The following is a 21240-nucleotide window of genomic DNA, read 5'->3' as shown; positions in this document are numbered from 1 at the left end:
ACACCAGAGGCACTCCAAGTGGCCAGATACTGGTCAAAGGACATTTAGTCAGCTACCAAGTTTGCAAAATTTGTGGGATTTTTTTATCTGTTTGTTTGTTTTGTTCTGTTAGAAATGTAATACAATGTTCTGGTTGCAGATGACATGATAAATAAAAAAATACTCACTGGAGCATGTCAGGTGGTGCAATACTGGCTAAGCAGTTTAATTTCTCCAGCAGTGTTGAGCATAGACATCCTCCGATAATGTGGTATGTCTCATTAAGTGCCACATCCACTGTTTTAGCATGGTGAGATGTGCTCCACACTGGGCATGCCTACTCAGCAGGAGTAGCAAAGCGCAGGGGCAGATGTCTTCATTGTGTCTGATTGTGATCCCCAGGTTGTGCCAGTCAGCTTTTGTATGATATTATTTCTAGTACCCACTTTTTGCTTGATATTCAAGCAGTGCTTCTTGTAAGTCAGAGTATGGTCCGGAGTAACTCCCAGTTATTTTAGTGTGCTGCAATGCTCCAGTGGGGTTCCTTCCCAGTTCATCCTCAGACCTTGAGATGCTTGTCTGTTCTTAAGATGAAAAGCACACATCTGTGTTTTAGATGTATTAGGAATGGTTATCAGCCTCCTCCCAGTAGATTTACATCAAGGAAAAGTTTAATGAGAACCACAATTCATCTTAATGTTCCTCCAGCAACAGCAAGATTAGCCCTGTGGGCAGCAAAATCAGGCAACCCCAACTGGAGAGTCTTCCTCCAGGGGCAAACCAAGAATGGGCAACTTGGAAGTCCCTGAACAGAACTCAGAAGCTGAGTGAGCAGATCAAAAGACAACCTGGCAAAATGGCACTACCTGTGGAACAGAACAAACAACTCAGAATCTGAATGTCTGCCCACAATGTGCTGCCCTATGCACAGGAAGAAATGTTTAAAGCTATGTTTAAAGCTATGTTTAAAGCTACAGGTAATGGGGTCACCATTGCCTGTTTTTGGTCTAAAATTATTTCGCTGCTTGTGATCTCTTTATTTTATCAGTTTATACTTATTTATGCAATTATTTTGACACAAAATAAATTAGGCATGTGCAATTCATAAAAAATGTTTCCAAAGTTGTTAGTGTTCCATTATCCACGTGTATTTTATTACTATAGTCTTTATATTATCATTATATTACATTATTATTGCACTATGTTCCTGGGTTCTAAATGTTGTCTCCTCCTTTTCAGGCAATGGAACCTGGCTTGATGTATCTGACCCAAACTTGGCCCACAGGTCCTTCCTTCTCCAACTTCAAATACTATAGAGAATGATGGGAGTTTTAATACAGTGGTGTCACTACCAGTTACAACCCAGGCAGATTTGGGGCTGAGGGGATTGGCACCTACTCAGTTCTGGGGTGTTGCAAACTGAACAGGTCTTGGACCAATGGGAATTGCAACCCATCTCCCATATAAATTTATACAGAGTCCTATTATATAGGTATCCATGTTGTCATGGGAGAATTAATAAAATCAAAATGCAAAACAATCCAGTTTGCTCCAATGCCCTTCCCAGCCATGTATACGCTGACCCCTTGAAGCCCCATGATTATACTCCATCTCAGGAAGAATCTGTGCTCAAGTCAATGCATATTAAAATAATTGGATTGGTTGTTTGGCTGGAGCAAACCTATGATAGATGCTCTTCCCTTTTGAAAATCCTCTAATAGGAAGTATCAAATGGTCACGGGATGGAGGGGTAGTCCTACAAAAACCACTGAACACACCCAAGGGTGCATCTACACTGCAGAATTAATACAGTTTGACACTGCTTTAACTGCTACTACTCAATGAATGGGGTCAGGGCCATTATAATTTTACAAGATATTTTGTCTTTGTTGGGCGAGTGGGCTTTTTAACAAAAGACCCTCCTCATAAATGCACAGCAGAGTAACTTATCAGTAGCAGTGTGACCCAGCACCAGTAGCTCAAAGTGATAAAAAGAACAAAAAAAAAAACACACAGAAAAAAATTATATCTTCCAAAGGAGGCCTTTCTTTGTAATGAAATAATATAGAATCCTAGTTGGAAGAGACCTCATGTACCATCCAGATCAACCCCCTGCCAAGAAGCAGGAAAATAACATTCAAAGCACCCCTGACAGATGACCATCCAGGCTCTGCTTAAAAGCCTCCACCACACTCTAGGGCAGAGAGTTCCACTGCTAAACAGCTCTCACAGTTAGGAAGCTCTTCCTCATGTTCAGGTGGAATCTCCTTTCCTGTAGTTTGAAGCCATTGTTCCATTGCGTCCTAGTCTCCAGGGCAGCAAAAAACAAGCTTGCTCCCTCCTCCCTATGACTTCCCCTCACATCTTGATCCATGGCCATCATGTCTCCTCTCAGCCTTCTCTTTTTCAGGCCAAACATGCCCAGCTCTTTAAGCTGCTCCTCATAGGGCTTGTTCTCCAGACCCTTGATAATTTTGGTCATCCTCCTCTGGACACATTCCAGCTCGTCAACATCTCCCTTCAACTGTGGTGCACAGAATTGGACACAGCACTCCAGGTGTGGTCTAACCAAGGCGGAATAGGGGGGAGCATGACTTCCTTGGATCTAGACACTAGACTCCTATTTATGCAGGCCAAAATCCCATTGTGGGCCAGCTGTGCCCGTACCTTGGGAAGTCTGACTTGGCCACGGTAGTCCATGCTCTGGTTACATCTCGTATAGACTACTGCAACGTGCTCTATGTGGGGTTGCCTTTGAAGACTGTTTGGAAACTCCAAATGGTCCAATGAGCAGCAGTCAGGTTGCTAACAGGTGCGGCGCTCAGGGAGCACACAACTCCTCTGTTGCGGCAGCTCCACTAACAGCAAGTTTGCTACTGGGCACAATTCAAAGTGCTGGCTTTAGCCTATAAAGCCCTAAATGGTTCTGGCCCAGCTTACCAGTCCAAAAATATCTCTCCTTATGAACCATCCAGGACTCTAAGATCGTCTGGGGAGGCCCTGCTCTTGGTCCCACCTTTGTTACAGATTCGGCTGGAGGGGAGGAGGGACAGGACCTTCTCAGTGGTGCCCCCCGACTGTGGAACGCCCCTCCTAGGGATATCAGATCAGCCCCCTCCCTCCTAACGTTTCACAAAAAAGTTAAAACCTGGCCTTTTGAGCAAGCATTTACAGATGCAGCGTAACAGACAAAGTTAGATCTACGGAAAAGCTGGACAATGCAACTGGATAATGATTTTAGTAATGAGATGCTGAGGATTCATGTTTTTAGTGGGTTTTTTGATTGTGTGGTTTTATATTTATGCTAAACTAGCTGTACCTGCCACGTGTTGCTGTGGCTAACCTTCCTTCCCTCTTTCTCTCTCTTTTTCCTTCTTTCTTTCTCTCTCTCCTTCCTTCCCTCTTTCTTTCCTTCCTTTATTTTTCTTTCTTTCTCTCCTTCCTTCTCCTCCTTTTTTCTTTCTCTCCTTTCTTTGTTCTCTACCTATTCTTGGCCTGTAACTCCAAGCATTCCTCCTGATTGATCTATCTACCTACTATTTAACTATCTCTGTCTAATCTATATATTTTATCTATCTTGAGGATTGCTGGGAGTTGCAGTCCAGGAATAAGAAATAGGAATGGATTGGGATGATCTCAAAGAAATCCAAGGAGAAGCAAGCTTGCAGCTTGGAAACAGTGCATTTGGAGAATCCTCCTCCCCTAAAGGGCCTGGTCTAGGGGATGCTGGGAGCTGTCATTTTCACACATGCGTTGTATCGTCATTTAGCTTTTTTTGGGAGGAGTTTATGAGTGATGGTCACTCATTGGTCTGTTAGGGGTATAGTGTCCAAATTTTGTGTCAATTCATCCAGTGGTTTTTGAGTAATGTTAATCCCACAAACGAACATTACATTTTTATTTATATAGATGTTTTTAATTGTGATTTATGTTGTTGGGGGTATCGAATTGTGCCGTTGTGTAAACCGCCTTGAGTCGTCTTTGGGCTGAGAAAGGCGGCATATAAATATGGTAAATAAATAAATAGGCTTTTTTGCCGCCACATAACATTGTTGGCTCACGTTCACCTTTCTGTCCACAAGGACTCAAAGATCTTTTCACATGTACTACTCTCAAGCCAGGCGTGCCTCATTCTGTATCTTTGCATTTTATTTTTTTTCTGCCTACGTGGAGTTGCACTATTTTCAATAATAAGGTTTCTGTAACACAAATAAACGAATACATAGTAGCTTTACATGCAGTAGACTTTATACACAAGGCTTCTCTCATACTAGGCCATCTCATATCAGGCCTTTTTCATACTGCGAGGTCTACCTCACAGAGAAGCCTCCTCACACAGACTGAAGAGTTCCCTCACTGAGGCAAATTAACACTGGCAGGCTTTGGCCTAGTCACTCTCCTCAGGGCAACCCTAGCTTTGGCCCACCACCAAGAGGCTTCGGCCTACTCTTTCAGTGCTTGACCCATATAAATAAAAATATAATGTTCGTTTGTGGGATTAACAGAACTCAAAAACCACTGGACGAATTGACACCAAATTTGGATACAAGGCACCTAACAACCCAATGTATGTTCTTCACTCAAAAAAAATTGATTTTGTCATTTAGGAGTTGTAGTTGTTGGGATTTATAGTTCGCGATCAAAGAGCATTCTGAACCCCCATCAACGATGGAATTGAACCAAACTTGGCACACAGTTCTCCCATGACCAACATAAAATACTGGAAGGGTTTGGTGGGCAGTGTCCTTTGGTTTGGAGTTGTAGTTCACCTACATCCAAAGATCACTGTGGACTCAAACAATGATGGATCTGGACTAAACTCTACACGAATACTCAATATGCCCAAATGTGAACACTGGTGGAGTTTGGGGAAAATAGAATCTTGACATTTGGGAGTTGTAGTTGCTGGGATTTATAGTTCACCTACAATCAGAGCATTCTGAACCCCACCAATGATAGAATTGGGCCAAACCTCCCACACAGAACCCCCATGTGGGCCACAGCAATGCGTGGCTTCTTCTTCTCGTGTCAGGGCAGCCAGTCAATTATATTACATTTCTAACAAAACAAAGCAAACAAACAAACAAACAGAGAAAATACAAAACGTGTGGGTTTGGTAGTTGATTAAATGTCCTTTGACCAGTATCTGGCCACTTGGAGTGCTTCTGGTGTTGCTGCAAGGAGGTCCTCCATTGTGCATGTGGCAGGGCTCAGGTTGCATTGCAGCAGTTGGTTAGTGGTTTGCTCCTCTCCGCACTCGCATGTCGAGGATTCCACTTTGTAGCCCCATTTCTGAAGGTTGGCTCTGCATCTTGTTGTGCCAGAGCACAGTCTGTTCAGTGCCTTCCAAGTCGCCCAGTCCTCTGTGTGCCCAGGAGGGAGTCTCTCATTTGGTATCAGCCATTGATTGAGGTTCTGGGTTTGAGCCTGCCACTTTTGGACTCTCGCTTGCTGAGGTGTTCCAGCAAGTGTCTCTGTAGATCTTAGAAAACTATGTCTGGATTTAAGTCCTTGACGTGCTGGCTGATACCCAAACAGGGGATGAGTGTGGCAGGAGATGGCTAGTTTGTAATAAAAATACCCACTTAGTTGTTGTATTTTTTTTCCGGGCTATATGGCCATGGTCTAGAGCAGTGGTTCTCAACCTGGGGTCCCCAGATATTTTTGGCCTACAACTCCCAGAAATCCCAGCCAGTTTACCAGCTGTTAGGATTTCTGGGAGTTGAAGGCCAGAAACATCTGGGGACCCCAGGTTGAGAACCACTGGTCTAGAGGGATTCTCTCCTGACGTTTCGCCTGCATCTATGGCAAGCATCCTCAGCGGTAGTGAGGTGAGGATGCTTGCCATAGATGCAGGCGAAACGTCAGGAGAGAATGCCTCTAGACCATGGCCATATAGCCCGAAAAAAACTACAACCCAGTGATTCCGGCCATGAAAGCCTTCGACAATACAGTACCCACTTAATTTTTAATATTGCTGACAGCCTTCACGGACAAAGAGGAGTGAAACCTCGCCAAAGTACAACCTGTATTCTATAGCATTGAGCCGTGGCAGGGAAAGTGGTGCCAAACTGCATTTCTTCTACTGTGTAGCTGCACCCTGAAGGAAAAGGACAAAGCCGATTATTCTGCGAGCACGAGACACCAAATACAGAAAGCGGCCACTCTCGCCCCGCCCTCTTTGTTGGCTCAGCCCACCAATCAGAGCGCGAATCGCTCCGAGCCCCGCCCCTGCGTGACGTCGCTGTTGCCTCTCCTGTGCGGCCTGTACGTGGCAGCGGGCCCGTCAGCGGCCAATGAGCGAGGGCCCCGTGCCCCGGAAGGGGAGGGCCGAGAGCCGGAAGCGCTCCTCAGCGGCCGCGGATTCGCTCGCCCTGTGTGCAGCTGCAGCGTCGCGTCCTTCGCCGCCGCCCTCCTTCCTTCCTTCTTTCCTTCCTTCCTTCCTTGATCTCCGCGGCCTGCTCCTCTCGCTCGCTCGCCTGCCTTCCTTCCTGCTTGCTTCCCTCCCTCGCTCGCCGCCATGTCTCCGGTGCGGGCCGTGGTGGCGCTGCTGGCCGCGCTCTGGGGCCCGGCGGCCGGGTACTTCGTCAGCATCGACGCGCACGCGGAGGAGTGCTTCCTGGAGCGGGTCCCGTCGGGGACCAAGATGGGGCTCATCTTCGAGGTGGCTGAGGGAGGCTTCCTGGACATCGACGTCGAGGCAAGTCTGCTGGGAGGCGCGGATGAAGAGGGAGGGCCCCCTGCTCTTCAGTCAGAAGGGACTTCCTCCGGGGCTCGGGCTTTCTATTGCCAGAGCCAGAATAATAATAACATTTCCTAAACGCGACTTCACTTGCTTCAAAGTGAATGTGGTCATCTAGTCCTGCCTTTCATGGGATCCTTAGCAACTCTCCCCAAAATCCTAGTGTGAATGTTATTTATACCCTGCCACCATCTCCCCAATGGGGACTCGGAGCGGCTTACATGAGGCCAAGCCCGAACAGAAAATTACAATCAAATAAAACCGAAAACGCAAACAACACAATTACATAAAACATAGGAAAACATAGCAATATAAAATTACAATAGGCACAATCACAATGACAATGGGCGGGCTACATGTAATGATTAAAAGAGAGACTGATTAAAACTAATTAAAACTCAGGCGAGATAAGAGAGGGACAGATTATTTGCGGAGGAGGACTCATTATAGTGGGGGTTGTGGAATCAGGCTTTCTCACAAAGGGGGGGGGCATATACTCCAATGACAAAACGTTGAGGCTAAGCAATAGTGTGAGAATGTAAACCTATTCATCAAAAGCGCAGCGGAAGAGGCAGGTTTTAAGATCCTTTTTAAAGGTTTCTAAGGTAGGGGCTTTCCTAATTTCTCCAGGTAGTGAGTTCCAGAGTCAGGGGGCCACAGAGGAGAAAGCTCTCTCCCTTGTGCTTACCAGGCAAGCTTGTGAAATTGGCAGGGGCAAAAGAAGGGCCTCCCCAGAAGAACAGAGGGCTCGAGTTGGTTCATGGAGGGAGATACGGTCACGAAGGTAGGCAGGTCCCAAACCTGCTTTCCTCTCCTAAAAGAAAAAGAAAAAAAAGCTGAGGCCCTGCCCCCCCCTTCCCACGCCCACCCCCTTTCAGCCAAACCGTTTTTGCAAAGTCCACAGAGTAGTTATCTGCAGCAGGCATCCTCAGAGGTTGTGAGGCAAGTGGGGTTTATATATATACCTGTGGAATAATGTCCAAGGTGGGAGAAAGAACTCTTCTCTGTTTGAGATAAGTGGGAATGTTGCCATTGGCCACCTTGATTAGCATTGAATGGCCTTGCAGCTTCAAAGCCTCACTACTTCCTTCCTGGGGGATCCTGTATTGGGATGTGTTAGCTGGCCCTGATCGATTCTTGTCTGGAATTCTCCTGCTTTTTGCGTGTTCCTCTTTATTTACTGTCTTGATTCTGGAGTTTTTAAAATACTGGTAGCCAGATTTTGTTCATTTTCATGTTTTCCTCCTTTCTGTTGAAATTGTGCACATGCTTGTGGATTTCAGTGGCCTCTCTGTGTAGTCTGACATGGTGGTTGTTGGAGTGGTCTAGCATTTCTGTGTTCTCAAATAATATGCTGTGTCCAGGTTGGTTCATCAGGTGCTCTGCTATGGCTTTCTCTGGTTGGATTAGTCTGCCGTGCCTTTCATGTTCCTGGATTTGTGTTTGCATGCTGCGTTTGGTGGTACCTATGTAGACTTGTCCACAGCTGCACGGTATACAGTAGATTCCTGCAGCAGTGAAGGGATTCCTCTTGTCTTTTGGGTTTTCTTCATGGGTCTGTAGATAATTTGTCGGTTGTGTTTCTTCAGTGGCTTCCTTATGCGGCCATTGGTTCCCTTGATGTATGGCAAGAACACTTTTCCTCTGGGTGGATCTTTGTCTTTACTCTTGTGGTTGGTTCTTGGTCTTGCAGCTCTTCCGATGTCTGTGGTAGAGCCTCCATTATCCTTTAGAACCCAGTTTTTTTATTATCATTATCACCATCCTGATTTCTTCACCTAAAAAAAGTATTGTAGGCTGAATCTCCTACTATGCACACAGAAGGCCACATCAATAGAGTTGGGAGGGACTGCTAACGCCTTCCCCCCATCCCAAATGCGGCTCAAAGCTCCTCGACAGGGGACCTTTTCTGGGAAGGTCCCAGCTTTGTGGAACGCTCTCCCCAGAGAAAACAGGGCCACCCCCACTCTTATTATTTAGGAAAGTAGTGAAAACTTTAAGGTGTGAACAGGCCTTTGATGGAAATTAAAATTGTACATGGTCTTCAGTTCTCTAGATCCAAGAGCACAAGAAATTGGCTCCCAATGGAGTTACGTTATATTTGTAAATAGAGTTTAGTTTCTGACGGCGTTAGATAATCAGGTTGTGATAAGGAATTTATCAGGTTTTAATCTGTTTTAATTTTTTATTTTGTATGTTCATATTGTATTGTTAGCCACTTTGAGTCTCATCTTGGTGCGGGAGAAAAGTGGGGTAAATATTGACTCAAATAATAATAATAAATAATAAAATAATCGACACTGCCAGAAAACTTAATTTGTGAATGCAGGTTGACTTCATTGGATTTAGCTATGCAACAAGATTTGAATAATGTTCTGTTAATGGTTTGAAAGGGCCCTTACAGGCAACTTCCACCCATATGTATAAAATTCCACATTATCTGCTTTGAACTGGAATATATGGCAGTGTGTACTGAGATAACCCAGTTCAAAGCAGATATTGTGTGATTTTCTGCCTTGATATTCTGGGTTATAGGGCTATGTGGAAAGCCCCTCAGATAACCCAGTTCAAAGTAGATATTGTGGATTATCTGCCTTGATATTCTGGGTTATATGGCTGTATAGAAGGGCCCCCAGACAGGCCCTATATCTCAGGAACTGTTCCCAGGTTTTCTGTTTATTCCAGATTATTCTGGCGGTGCATACTCCTATAATCAACTTTAAAGCAGAAAACCTAGGATCAGATCCTAGGATATTAGGAAGTTCTTCCTCATGTTCAGGTGAAATCTCCTTTCCTGTAGTTTGAAGCCATTGTTCCACGTCCTAGTCTCCAGGGCAGCAGAAAACAAGCTTGCTCCCTCCTCCCTATGACTTCTCCTCGCATATTTATACATGGCTATCATGTCTCCTGTCAGCCTTCTCTTCTTCAGGCTAAACATGCCCAGCTCTTTAAGCCACTCCTCATAGGGCTTATATCTCCAGACCCTTGATCATTTTAGTTGCCCTCCTCTGGACACGTTTCAGCTTGTCAGTATCTCTCTTCAGTTGTGGAGCCCAGAATTGGACACAATATTCCAGGTGTGGTCTAACCAAGGCAGAATAGAGGGGTAGCATGACTTCCCTGGACCAAGACACTATACTCCTATTGATGCAGCCCAAAATCCCATGTTTCTCCTGCAAAAAGCTCTGTTATATTAGGTTTGTCTTTATTTTGCTTGTCACTATCAATCTGAATTCACTCCAGAGTTTATGGTATGGGATAGTATTAATTAGACGTGTTTTGAATAGCAGATCTCAAGCAACCAGAAATGTATCTGCCATTGGCCTGACCAATCCCCATGGCTGGCTCTACATAAGAGGAAAAGGCAGTCTGTGAAAACAGGGTCAAAGTTCAGCACTATACAGACTGAGGCAACTACATCTCACCCACAAAGACTTGATGGAAACGAAGAATATGGAGGAGGGAGTGTGGATCCTGGAGGAGGATGTTGAGTTGGGAGAATGTGGAAGAAAGGTGAAAAGAAGGGCAGTGAAAGGTTTCGATGTTGTAAAAGGTGATAGAAAAGGTGATAAAACATGCAGGCAGTAAGAGGCTTTTCCCCTTATGGTTACTTCCCATGCTTTTCCTTGACTCTCTGTGGCGCAATTCATAGGGGAAGTCACAAGCAACAATTGATCGATCGATATGATACTCTACAAGTTAGTTTTCATACTCTGGATGTCATCATTTGGCAGGTTGTTATACACAGTGCACTGTATCATTACATGGTAGATGCTTATATTTTTTTGAGATGGAATTGTGGAAAGATGAGCTGAAGGCTTACCCAATGGAAACATATTTTGGATGTCTCTTGCTATGATGGTTGCACACTTAAAATGTGAATAAAGACTTTCTTAGGTCCCATTGACGTTCCTTTTCATAATGGGCTAATATTGTAAAATTGGAAGAGACCCCAAGAGCCGTCCAGTTTGACCCCATTCCGCTGTGCACACACACACACACACAAACAAAACACTTCTGATATATGGCCATTTAAATTGTGTTGGGGGAAAAAAAGACCTTCCTAACTGCTGTTGATGGCCTTGAAACAGCCACAGGGCACAAGTGCACAAAGCTTGAGTTCTTCCATCAGGTCAGGTTTCACTATGCCAGCTGACTTTTCTTTATGCCAGTGTCACTGCAGAATGTAATACAGAGAGGCAGTGCTCTCCTAGGCTGTGCTGCTTTTAAAATCTTACTCTAAAAGTGTGGTGTCTGGATGTAAAATAGCATGGGGTGGGTTCTTAATTCTTTTCTCTGCTATGCCAACAGCTTGTTACCCACCTCTGTGAATGTTCAGAAGTAAGGTAAACTAAGATGATTAGTGTTCAGTGCAGGTAATTAGTAACAGCTTTTCTTCTGTTTCCAGATAACGGGCCCTGATAAAAAGGTCATCTACAAAGGAGACCGAGAGTCCAATGGGAAGTATACCTTTGCTGCTCACATGGATGGGACGTACAAATTTTGTTTCAGCAACAGAATGTCCACCATGACTCCCAAGATAGTGATGTTCACTATAGATATTGGTGAAGCACCAAAGGGGCAAGATATGGAGACAGAAGGTGAGCAGATTCAGGAAACAAATTGTTCTGATTCACCCAGCTCTCATACTCAGAGCGATTGGCTTCTCCATCTGTGTCTTTCAACTGTGATGCCATTATTAATATCCAGTTGTTTTCTTTTTAATATAAATGTCTGTTGTGTCATAACTTAGTCCCCTCTCTTTTTCCTCACAATAGAAATTGATTGGTGTATGTGTGTATAGGACAGATCTCCCATGTACTTTTTGGAAAAATCTGTAGTTTGTTTCTTGGGTGCTTAAAAAGTAACTCCTGGATTCATAGATTTTCCCCAATTCTCTTAACTACTACGATTTCCAAACTTATTTTCCTGTGCTCAGGGAGTCCTGGACTGGAGAGCAGATGAATGTGCCTTGCACTGGTTTAGTAGACTTGCCAGTTCTTGGCACTGATTATGTTGTAACTCTTTCCTATTTCTTACAGCCCCCACCTTCCTTGCTCTGTGTGAGGAGCACCTTTTCCTTTAATGACTCTGAGTTGGTGAGGCATGATTTGGAAGGAGTTTGTTGTGTTTCTATTACATGCTGTGGCCAGTCACTTTCCCTCCTTTCCATCTGCTCTAGTGAGCAGAGTCCCCATTGTGCTCTGCAGTGAAAGGAACTTATGAGTTGACTGTTCCAGCTCTGCCTAATTTCCTGGAGCTGTTTGAGCATGTAGGGGATGCCAACCTTTCCTGCAAATGTTTGAAAGCACATGACTTCTCTGTTTGCCAGTGTGGCACAATGGGGGTAGGCTGAAACTAATATTGGCCCTTTTGTCTGTGACATCTCTAGCCTTCTGTCCTGAAACTTGTGTTCATCTCTAATACTTCTCTCTAGGTGGTGGAGATACCTGGGATGGTATGTGCACTGCTTTTTAAGGAGCTTGCTAGTCTCTTACCTTGTGTTTCATAATCTACTGGCAGCTGTTGGGATTTGGTTGTGTGTGTGTGCTCACGTGTGAGATTTCTTGCTCGCATATGTCGATAAGCACAGTTGTTTCTTGTTTGGCATTGAGGGTTTAGGGTAAAACCTCCTTGGGATCAAACCCCCTGCACAATTTGAATCCTGTTATTGTTTCTCACCTGTTAGGCTACCTCAGTGTAGTTAGTAACTAGGTAAAATGCTGGCTCCTGCATGCCTACCTGTCCTTTGCTTTATAGATACCTTCAATGGGCTATGTTGTGCTTTACCTTGGTTTTTATAGTATCCTGGTTCCTTCTTCCACTTTCTTGTTTATGCCCTTGTCCAGAAGCATAGCTATGAGAAGGAAAATTAGGCTTTCTCCACTAAACAAGAACTCTGTCTCCTCCGAATGAAATTTTCCTTCAGTTCTCTAATTTCTAAAATTGCAGAGAGTGAGAGTTTGGAAATACTTTATGCGTCAGAGTCTGCCATGTGTTTGCACTCCCATGTCATTTTGTTAGCCCCATTTCATTGGATGGCTAAATTGTATTTCTAAGTGCTCAATGAATATGAGATATTGCAGTGCTAGAAATTGGGCAACTGAAAGAGGTTCTCCTCCCTTGGCCTGAAGGTTTGAAGGCAAAAGCGTTTTCTAAAAAATCTCTTTGATGTCTCTATGTCCTTTCACCCATCTTGCTGATATTTTGGTTCTGATTTTTGGCAGGAAGCATAGAGCTGGACTCAATAGCTACATGAATTACTCCAGCTCTGTGATGCCTTTGTACTTTCTCTCCATTTGTTGCCAGGAACCTGAGTGCTGAATCCATAAAACCCTGGCAAAACAAATCAGTTTGAGGAGTTTTCTCTGATGAAAACCAGTTGATGTAAAAATGCATGTGCAGGTGTCAGCATGGTTAAAGTGTACTAATATGCACTTGTTTGCATTACTTGTGTGACTGCCTTGGTCTTGAATGCCCTGTTGTAAGGACTTCCTTGATTTCCTCATGGTGCTTCTTTCACTTTATGACTGTTTCTTCCTGTCTAGAGAGATTTGTACCTCTATATGGTAACAGAACATAGTGATGGTAAAGTAACTTTTGCCAGTGTTTCTCAAAACAAGTCAATTAAAGTTACTGGAGGTGGGATGGGAATGGACGGATATGGTGTGAAATGGTGAGGCTATCTGGGAGCTTGTTAATACCCATATAGGTGCTCTGTTTTGAAATATATACAGGGTGCAGCAGCATAACTTCCTTTTTTCAAAACTTTATAAAACCCATTGTATGAATCAGATTTTTTTTATAATGTAGGCACATACCTAAAGTTTTGTTTTACGTAGTTTTGAAGATCAAATTAGGTAGATGACGTCCCCCATTCTCCATACACTGAGTAAACCGATTTCTGGCATTTGTTATGACTCTTGCCAGCATAGCAGGTGTTATGTTGGCAATTTCTTCTTGGATGTTGGTCTTCAAATCTTGTAGGGTTCTTGGATGGTTCACATAAACACGGGATTTCAAAAAACCCCATAGAAAAAAATAACAAGGGGCCAAATCTGGAGAGCAGGCGGCCACTCCAAATCCCCCCAATTGAGGTGAGGCGCTATGGGAAGTGTTCCCTCAAAACAGCCATCAATGCTCTTGAAGTGTGTGCAGTTGCACTGTCTTGTTGGAATCAAATGTCCCCTAAGTCAAACCCATCTAGCCGTGGGGAAAAAAAATTCCTGTAACATGTTTACACACAATTCTGAATTCACTGTCACTGCGACTTTTCCTCAAAGAACCAGGGACCAATAATTCCAGCTGAGGAAATTGCACACCACACTGTGAATGCAGAGGCCTTTGATGCAATTCTCGAGGATTGTTGTCAGCCCAGTAGCGCATGTTTTGTTTGTTGACGGATCCGCACAAATGAAAATGGGCTTCATCACTAAAAAAAACAATAGCATCCTCAGGAATGACTTCGAGAAGAACCTCACACACGTTCCTCTGAGAATTGAAGTCACGTTCAGAAAGTTCCTGCACAATCGCCATCTTGTAAGGATGGAAATGAAGATCATAATGAAGAATTCTCACAGAACGATCGGAAAGTCCAAGGGCAGACACATGTTTGCGCACAGAACGCCGTGGTGATCGCAACATTGAAGCTCTCACTGCCTCAATATTCTCAGGTGATCTAATTGGCCGAGGGACTCCAGTTCTTTGTCTTGTCTCACCTGCAAGTTGTCTGAATGTAGTGAGCCACATCACAATTGATTTCCGGTCTGGGACAGGGGCCAATGGGACTAAATTAAAGCGATTCCGAAAGGCACGCTGGGTTGCAATCACAGAACATCTGCTCGAAAAGTAGGCCTCAATGGCAAAAGCACGCTCCTCACTGTTCCAACGCATGATTGTGACTGAACTGTGTCAGTACAAAACTTTATACTCCCGCCTCTCGAACGAGACCACTAGTGCTCCGCTACGTCTTGAACCGACTGAATGGCGCGCATTTTAAAAAGGAAGTTATGCGGCTGCACCCTGTATTACTAGAAAGTAGCCATATGTTGAAGTAACTACACATGTAAAACGATTTTTGACTTTGTTAAGCTCTTTCCTCTTCTTCAAAAAGATGCATAGTTTGTATCTGGGAGTGCTTCAGATTTGTATGAACTTGTAGTGAATTTCTTTTTATTTTCCCCCTAAATATCATGTCTTTGTGATCCATCTGCAGCTCACCAGAACAGGTTAGAAGAGATGATTAATGAATTAGCAGTGGCCATGACAGCTGTCAAGCATGAACAGGAGTATATGGAAGTTCGTGAAAGGATACACCGAGCAAGTAGGTAGCTTTATTCGACCTATGTGTGTACCTGTTCTGACAGTAAGTAATACTATACTTTTATATCAGCTTTGTATTTACCAAGTATACTCAAGTATAAGCCAAGTTTTTCAGCCCCTTTCTTAGGCTGACCCCTCCCCCAGCTTATACTCAAGTCAAGGTTATTTATTATTTTACTCTGTTATTTATTTTTATTACATTTATTGTTTTACTCTTTTTATTACTATTTTTGTTACATTTATATTATTTTACTGTTATTCTTTTTATTATATTTATTATTTTACTCTGTTTGTTAATACATTTATTTTACTCTATTATTCCTGTTATTATTACATTTCCATTATTTTATTCTATTATTTTTATTACATTTATTATTATTGGAAGGATACGTAAATACATTTTCATTGAAGAAGGTTAGAATACTAGTTTAATCAGAGTTGGACAGTTTTATCTTAAATTACAGTTTTATATAAATATTCAAAAACATTTAACCTACCGATGCCTCAATTAATGTAATTTTATTGGTATCTATTTTTAATTTGAATTTTTCCCGGTAGCTGCTGCATTTTCCCACCCTTGGCTTATTCTTGAGTCAATACATTTTGTGGTAAAATTAGGTGCCTCAGCTTATATTTGGGTCAGCTTATACTAGAGCATATAAAGTACTTATTTATTGCCTTCCTCCTGACATAGGATCCAAAGTGGCTTGGTTATGTGTACCTTCAAGTCAATTCTGACTTATGGCCACACTAAGTGGAACTATTATAGGGTTTTCTGCTTGGCAAGATTTGTTCAGAGAGAGTTTGCCTTTGCCTCTGGGGCTGAGAGTGTGTGACTTGCCTGAGGCCACTCAGTGGGTATCCATGGCTGAGCCAGCATTTGAACCCTGGTCTCCAGAATCAGTCCAGTGCTAAAACTGTTACACCACATTGGCTCCCAGGTGGTTTATATCCAGGTTAAAAAAATAGAACTATAAATCTGATAGTTAAAATTTTAATACAGACTGCAATATTAATTAAATTAAGTTTTAAATCACTTAAACATTTCATATCTGCTATTTTTGCAATCAATAAAGTAAGATGTGTCATTCCTGTGTTGATGAAGCAAAGGCTGTGACAGTGAGGGAAAGAGATTCAAGAGGGGGCTTTTCAGATGAGTGGCTCATAGTCTCTTAGGTGCCATACTAGCCAGTTATCCTTGAGTTGCAAAGCATTTCCAGGGTAAAAAGGTAAATACCCTTTTCAGACTGAGAGATGTGTGAAACAAATGGCATAAACTATATTGTATTTTTGTATCAGGTTTTAATGCTTTGTCATAATCAAGGTCTGTGATGAAAGAATCATGCAGGTTTACAGTCAACGTCCTGTTGCAGCTTTAAAACATTCTTGTAAACTGCAATCCATTTGCATCTGAAATAGATTGCAGCCCCCTCCTCTGCAGAAGTTTGTTAGCCTTTAAGAGACCACAAAGTTTTGTGTTGCGTTTGTTATTTTGTGCATCGTGCTCAGGTATTCTGAATGTGGAACTAAATGCTTTGTTCTTTTCTGTTTTTTCCCCATCAGTTAATGACAACACAAACAGCAGAGTGGTCCTCTGGTCGTTTTTTGAAGCTCTTGTATTAGTTGCCATGACACTGGGACAGATCTACTACCTGAAGAGGTTTTTCGAAGTCCGGAGAGTTGTTTAATCAGCCCCTCCCCCATTCTCCAGGGATCCCAGATTCTCCATTCACCGTATACCAAACGACTTGGTTACCAAGATTATTTAGTTTACTTTACCCTTGCGTTCTGAATGATAAAACCTGTTTTAAGTTTCTTCTTAGGTGATTTTTATATAGATATTCTCTATAGGGGAATAATGTGCTGAGAGCTGTTCATTCAAATCGGCAGATTTTTTGTTTCTCACACGCCAAAGTGGGTTTAACCAAAATTGCAAGATTTAAGGCTGTACTGTTAGTCTTCTTAAGTTCTTCTTCCTTGAGTCTTTTATCCCCCTCCCCTTTTAGTAAGGAAATCCTTTTTTTGTCTAGGAAAAGTGATACAATGCCCTAAAAGTGACTTTTTCTTAATACTGTTGAAACCTGTAAGGAATCTCTTAATTCAATAATTGTACATGGGAGAGGAATCATGGCCATACTACAGGCCCTGGCAGTATGTCCTCGAAAGTACAGAGCATGTTCCTGTTTAGGCAGCATCTGAAATACCTCCAGTACTTTTATGTTAATTGTACTGGGTGGTTCTTTACAATTCTTATTAATTCGAGATCAAAATGCAAAACTGATCAGGTAGCCATGTGATGTGGGTGTGCAAGCCGGTGGAAAGGCAGCCAGTTATGGGAATTTAGTCAAATATATTGTTTCCCTTTTTTTTTCGCTTCCAGTTCCAATCCTCCTCCTGTGTTTAACGCTATCCTAGTACTATGTTCAGGATGCCGATTCCTGATGCCAAAGGGTTAAAAGTTGGAGGGGCAGGAGGTGATTATCGTGCTTGGCAGCCCATATTTTTAAAAGCCATGGCTGTGTTGTTGAATGATCCTACGAACACCAGGATTTGTAACCATCTTTTCTATGAGGGAGATTTGTGTGCCTTTTAAGTGGCAGAGAAAAATGAAACGTGCTGTTTTTCACTGCCAGTGAATCTTCCCAAGAGGCTTTTGTGCATTTAATAGCGACACAATATAGAAGCTTATCCAGTGTAGCTGCCCATTATTAGAACATGGGGGTGCAAACCTATACCTGTTGAATTTTTCTTTGTTGAACTGCTGTTACAGACACAGGAGCCTCTGTCAAGAAAGGAGTTGGCGCTCTCAATTAGGAACATGTTGAAATATCAATGCATTTTGTGCTTTTTCTCTCTTCAAACACACATTGACTGCAGTTTTTGTACAAACTATTTTTCTTCTTGTTATTTGGATGATGGGTTTTAAAATTGCCGCATCTGTCTGTGGGAGCGGGAGCGGGTGCTGATCCAAGATTATGTTGTGGTTCATGTATATTGAACTGATGTATATTGGTTGTAATTTTGGGGATGGGTGGGCATGGGTTCTTTTCAATTTGGGAAGGGGAGCACAATGCATAAAGAGTTTTGTACCAAATTTAATTTAATTAAAATTTGTTACAAGTTTTCATGGTTCAAGCAATTTTTTGAGCCCCAGGTAGTTATCTAACAGCAATTCTTCAAATGGTTGTCTAGCCCCCTCTCAGTGCAGCTGTTGTATGCCAACTCTGTATGAGACAAATGGAATTCCAATTGTACATTGAAAAGTGCTTGAAATGTTGCCGGATTCGATAAATAAACACATTCTTTAAAAAAAAGAAAGAGAGAGAGAGACTGATGCTTGTCTTACATTTTAAATAGTGGTTTCTATGTTTTTCTCAGCCTGTTTGCAAGGAAACTGGTTCTATGGAATATGACCCAAACCCATTGAACCTATTTATTTCTTCTTGCACTTGGATAATTTGCTGGTTTAATTCAGTGTCTGTGAAGCTGGTTAAAAGACAAGCTACTTGTAAGACTAATTTTTAGAAATTTGGGAGACAGCTTTATTACCTCAAGAAGTAAAAGGAGGTGTTTCTCAAAGTGTAAAGGCTGAAAGACTGGGTGATTATTTCACATAATTAGTTTTAGAATTAATACCCCACCTTTCTTTTAATGACTGAAGAACGTAATATCTGATGAAGGTAAGTATAGTCCAAACTCACAGAGCTGTGGGGCAGATGATAGACTTGTAACCCGTGAATGGAGCCAATGAAGACTTTCGAAGGGACCTGAGTGTTGGAACCAAGACTTCCTTCAGCTGCACCTCTGGTAGCTAACAGATGGAGCCAATCTATTGTGATATATTATGTGAAGAACTAAAGTGGCGCCTACATTGATTTGCCACTGGATGAATTCACTTCACACTCATTCCACTAAGGGAATGATTTATTTAGAGTAAGCTCTTTAGCTACAAAGACTCTCAGAGCGGCTTACAAAATGCTATCCGCTGTTCGTTTTAGTTCATGCAGATGGAAATTCAAAGGGCAATCTTACAAGCCCTCCCTTAAACCAATTTTGACTATTTCATGGAGGTACTAGCCATTAGATGAGCTGGCTACTTTGTACTGCAGTTTCAACTCTCCCACCCACCATGGCAAACAGCCATACTAATTGGCAGAATGTGAGCATTATAGTTCAAAAAACTGTTGAGACCATATTTGGAAACAGCCTGCTTCAGATTCACTGTCTCTTGTAGCATGAAACTCCCAAAGGGGCTTGGCCCAGCCCTTCTGTCTAAGATTGCCACATTTTAGAAGGGTATGATGACAAAAAGTGAGGGTTGAGAAACCCTTGTCCACAAAAGAGCAGATATTCTGGATGAAGCCTGTGGACAACCCAACTGCTCCTGAATATGAGTGTATTTCCCTCAAGCTCTGCAGGTTCAAGAATGGAACTGTATTCTCAACAGTTGTGGCCCAAGGATATTTGAAGGGCCACCACACTCTTATGACATGAATGGACAACTCGGGTCCTGGCAGCTGTCAGGCTAGTGCGCCAACACAAACCAGTATAGTCAAGGGTGGGGATTATAGTCCAAGATTGTCTAGAGGGCCAACATTCCCTACAGGAAGTGTATTGCTTTGTTAGCCTTTCCCAGCAGAGGGCTTTGAGATACTGTTGGGCCAAACCTCCCATCCCTAGTCTCATCATTGATGGAATATCACTACTGGGATGATGGATAATGTAGTCCCTTTGTCTCTGGAACTCTGTCCCTATGCAAATCCAAATGGCCCCCTCCTGGCTGTCCTTCCAACAGCAGGTTTTAAAAGAACAACACCTTTGAAAGAACATTTTTGAGACAGAGGGTGTGGATTGGCATTTAGATATTTTAATATATATTTTAATGAGGACTCGATATTTACAACCGCTTCTGGTCAGAACAAATAATTGGGAAGCAAGATAATAATAATTATCCATGTACTTTAATCCCAATAATTAAAGTATATACAGCTAAGGTTATGCTTTTATATGCAGCAGAAGTATGGGGCTTAAGTTCCACCTCAGTAAGAGAACAAGCACAATCTCAACACTTGAAAAGCATATTGGGAGTAGATAGAAGGACCTCAGCTTCTGCAGTGAGAGCCGAACTAGAAATTTACACAATCTATGCACAGTCTAAACTCTGAACGTATAATTACTGGTGTAAAATCAATGTAATGGAGCCTGATAGATTCCCAAAATTGTGTATTAGAACAGATAAAATCCCAACTACAGACCTCTTGGGTTATGCAAATGACAAATTATATAAGAAACTGCGGTTTCCATGTCTCCTGTGCTTTAAGAGACCAAGTAAACAAGAGTGCTATACATAGAATTTTGGACATAGATGCACAAAAAGATACAGCCACCCTCAGCAAGGTTGCCAACCTAAAATGGCTGAGTTGATATAAATGTACCTTTAAACTACCTAAACAATTCAAATTCCAAAACACTTTAGGGAGGTATTTACTCGAGCTAGATTTGATCAGCCTGATACAATGCTCAGATATGGGAGATTTAACGGCATCCCTTATAATGAATGAATTTGTATCTGCGGAGCACCTGAAACTGAGGATATAGCACACATATGATTTGATTGTAAATTGTTTCAGAAGGTGAGAGGCTTGTACCTTGGTCGATATATCAAACTGACAAATTTATTGGGAATCTCACATCGGAACAATATATTTTATGTGTGGCCAATACTCAGAAATAACATATAAAACATCTCCGTATTTAAGCAAAGCAATACGTCCGAGATCCACATGTGTGGGGCTGATTGGGGTCAATGGTAGCGGGGGCTAGGGAAATATGTATATATTCAGTTTTATCACTTATTTACTGTATTATTATAAGTGCCTTATTTAACTTACTACATAGAGTTTTGTTAAGTTGTATCAAGCTTTGTGATTTGGTTCGGTATGGTGATATGGCCTAAGGGCTAATCAATACAATTAATTAATTAATAATAATTGTCTTTATTTTAATTATTTTATTATTATTTATAAAAATCAACCTCAAAGATGGAAACGTGGTACGACAGGAGAAAAGAACCCAGCATTCTCCTAAATCTTTTGGATGACAGGTGCCCTGAAGCAGCAGGGCTAGCTGTGCTGCCTGATTGGATTTGTAGTTGGCTGCCAAGGAGCCCCGGAACGTTTGTGCTGGTGCGGAACTCT

The 21240-nt window shown here is 42.4% G+C and overlaps 1 protein-coding gene across 2 annotated transcripts; it reads left to right on the top strand.

Annotated features, from left to right (window-relative positions):
• The first annotated feature begins 6305 nt into the window (after positions 1–6305).
• TMED2 (transmembrane p24 trafficking protein 2) lies at positions 6306–18361 on the top strand. Of its 2 annotated transcripts, XM_067473246.1 has the most exons (5): positions 6306–6679; positions 11130–11322; positions 12159–12179; positions 14937–15044; positions 16607–18361. In XM_067473246.1, exons 1-5 carry the CDS (start codon positions 6500–6502, stop codon positions 16729–16731), a joined length of 627 nt encoding a protein of 208 aa, XP_067329347.1. In that variant the 5' UTR covers positions 6306–6499; the 3' UTR covers positions 16732–18361. The 2 variants fall into 2 exon arrangements, with proteins under 2 accessions (XP_067329347.1, XP_060641507.2); XM_060785524.2 differs by lacking the exon at positions 12159–12179 and having other exon boundaries at positions 6308–6679.
• The last annotated feature ends 2879 nt before the right edge of the window (positions 18362–21240 follow it).

The sequence above is a fragment of the Anolis sagrei genome, chromosome X (assembly GCF_037176765.1).
Source record: "Anolis sagrei isolate rAnoSag1 chromosome X, rAnoSag1.mat, whole genome shotgun sequence".
In the NCBI taxonomy this organism is placed as follows: domain Eukaryota; kingdom Metazoa; phylum Chordata; class Lepidosauria; order Squamata; family Dactyloidae; genus Anolis; species Anolis sagrei.
The sequence above is the reverse complement of the archived record's forward strand: the minus strand, read 5'-3'. Positions and strand labels throughout refer to the sequence as shown.

Excerpts from the sequence above, each read along its gene's own strand:
- TMED2 (XM_067473246.1), top strand. The coding sequence starts at position 6,500 with ATGTCTCCGGTGCGGGCCGTGGTGGCGCTGCTGGCCGCGCTCTGGGGC. Across the intron at positions 6,680-11,129 it reads TCCTGGACATCGACGTCGAG|ATAACGGGCCCTGATAAAAA; the intron begins GCAAGTCTGCTG and ends TTCTGTTTCCAG. Across the intron at positions 11,323-12,158 it reads GCAAGATATGGAGACAGAAG|GTGGTGGAGATACCTGGGAT; the intron begins GTGAGCAGATTC and ends ACTTCTCTCTAG.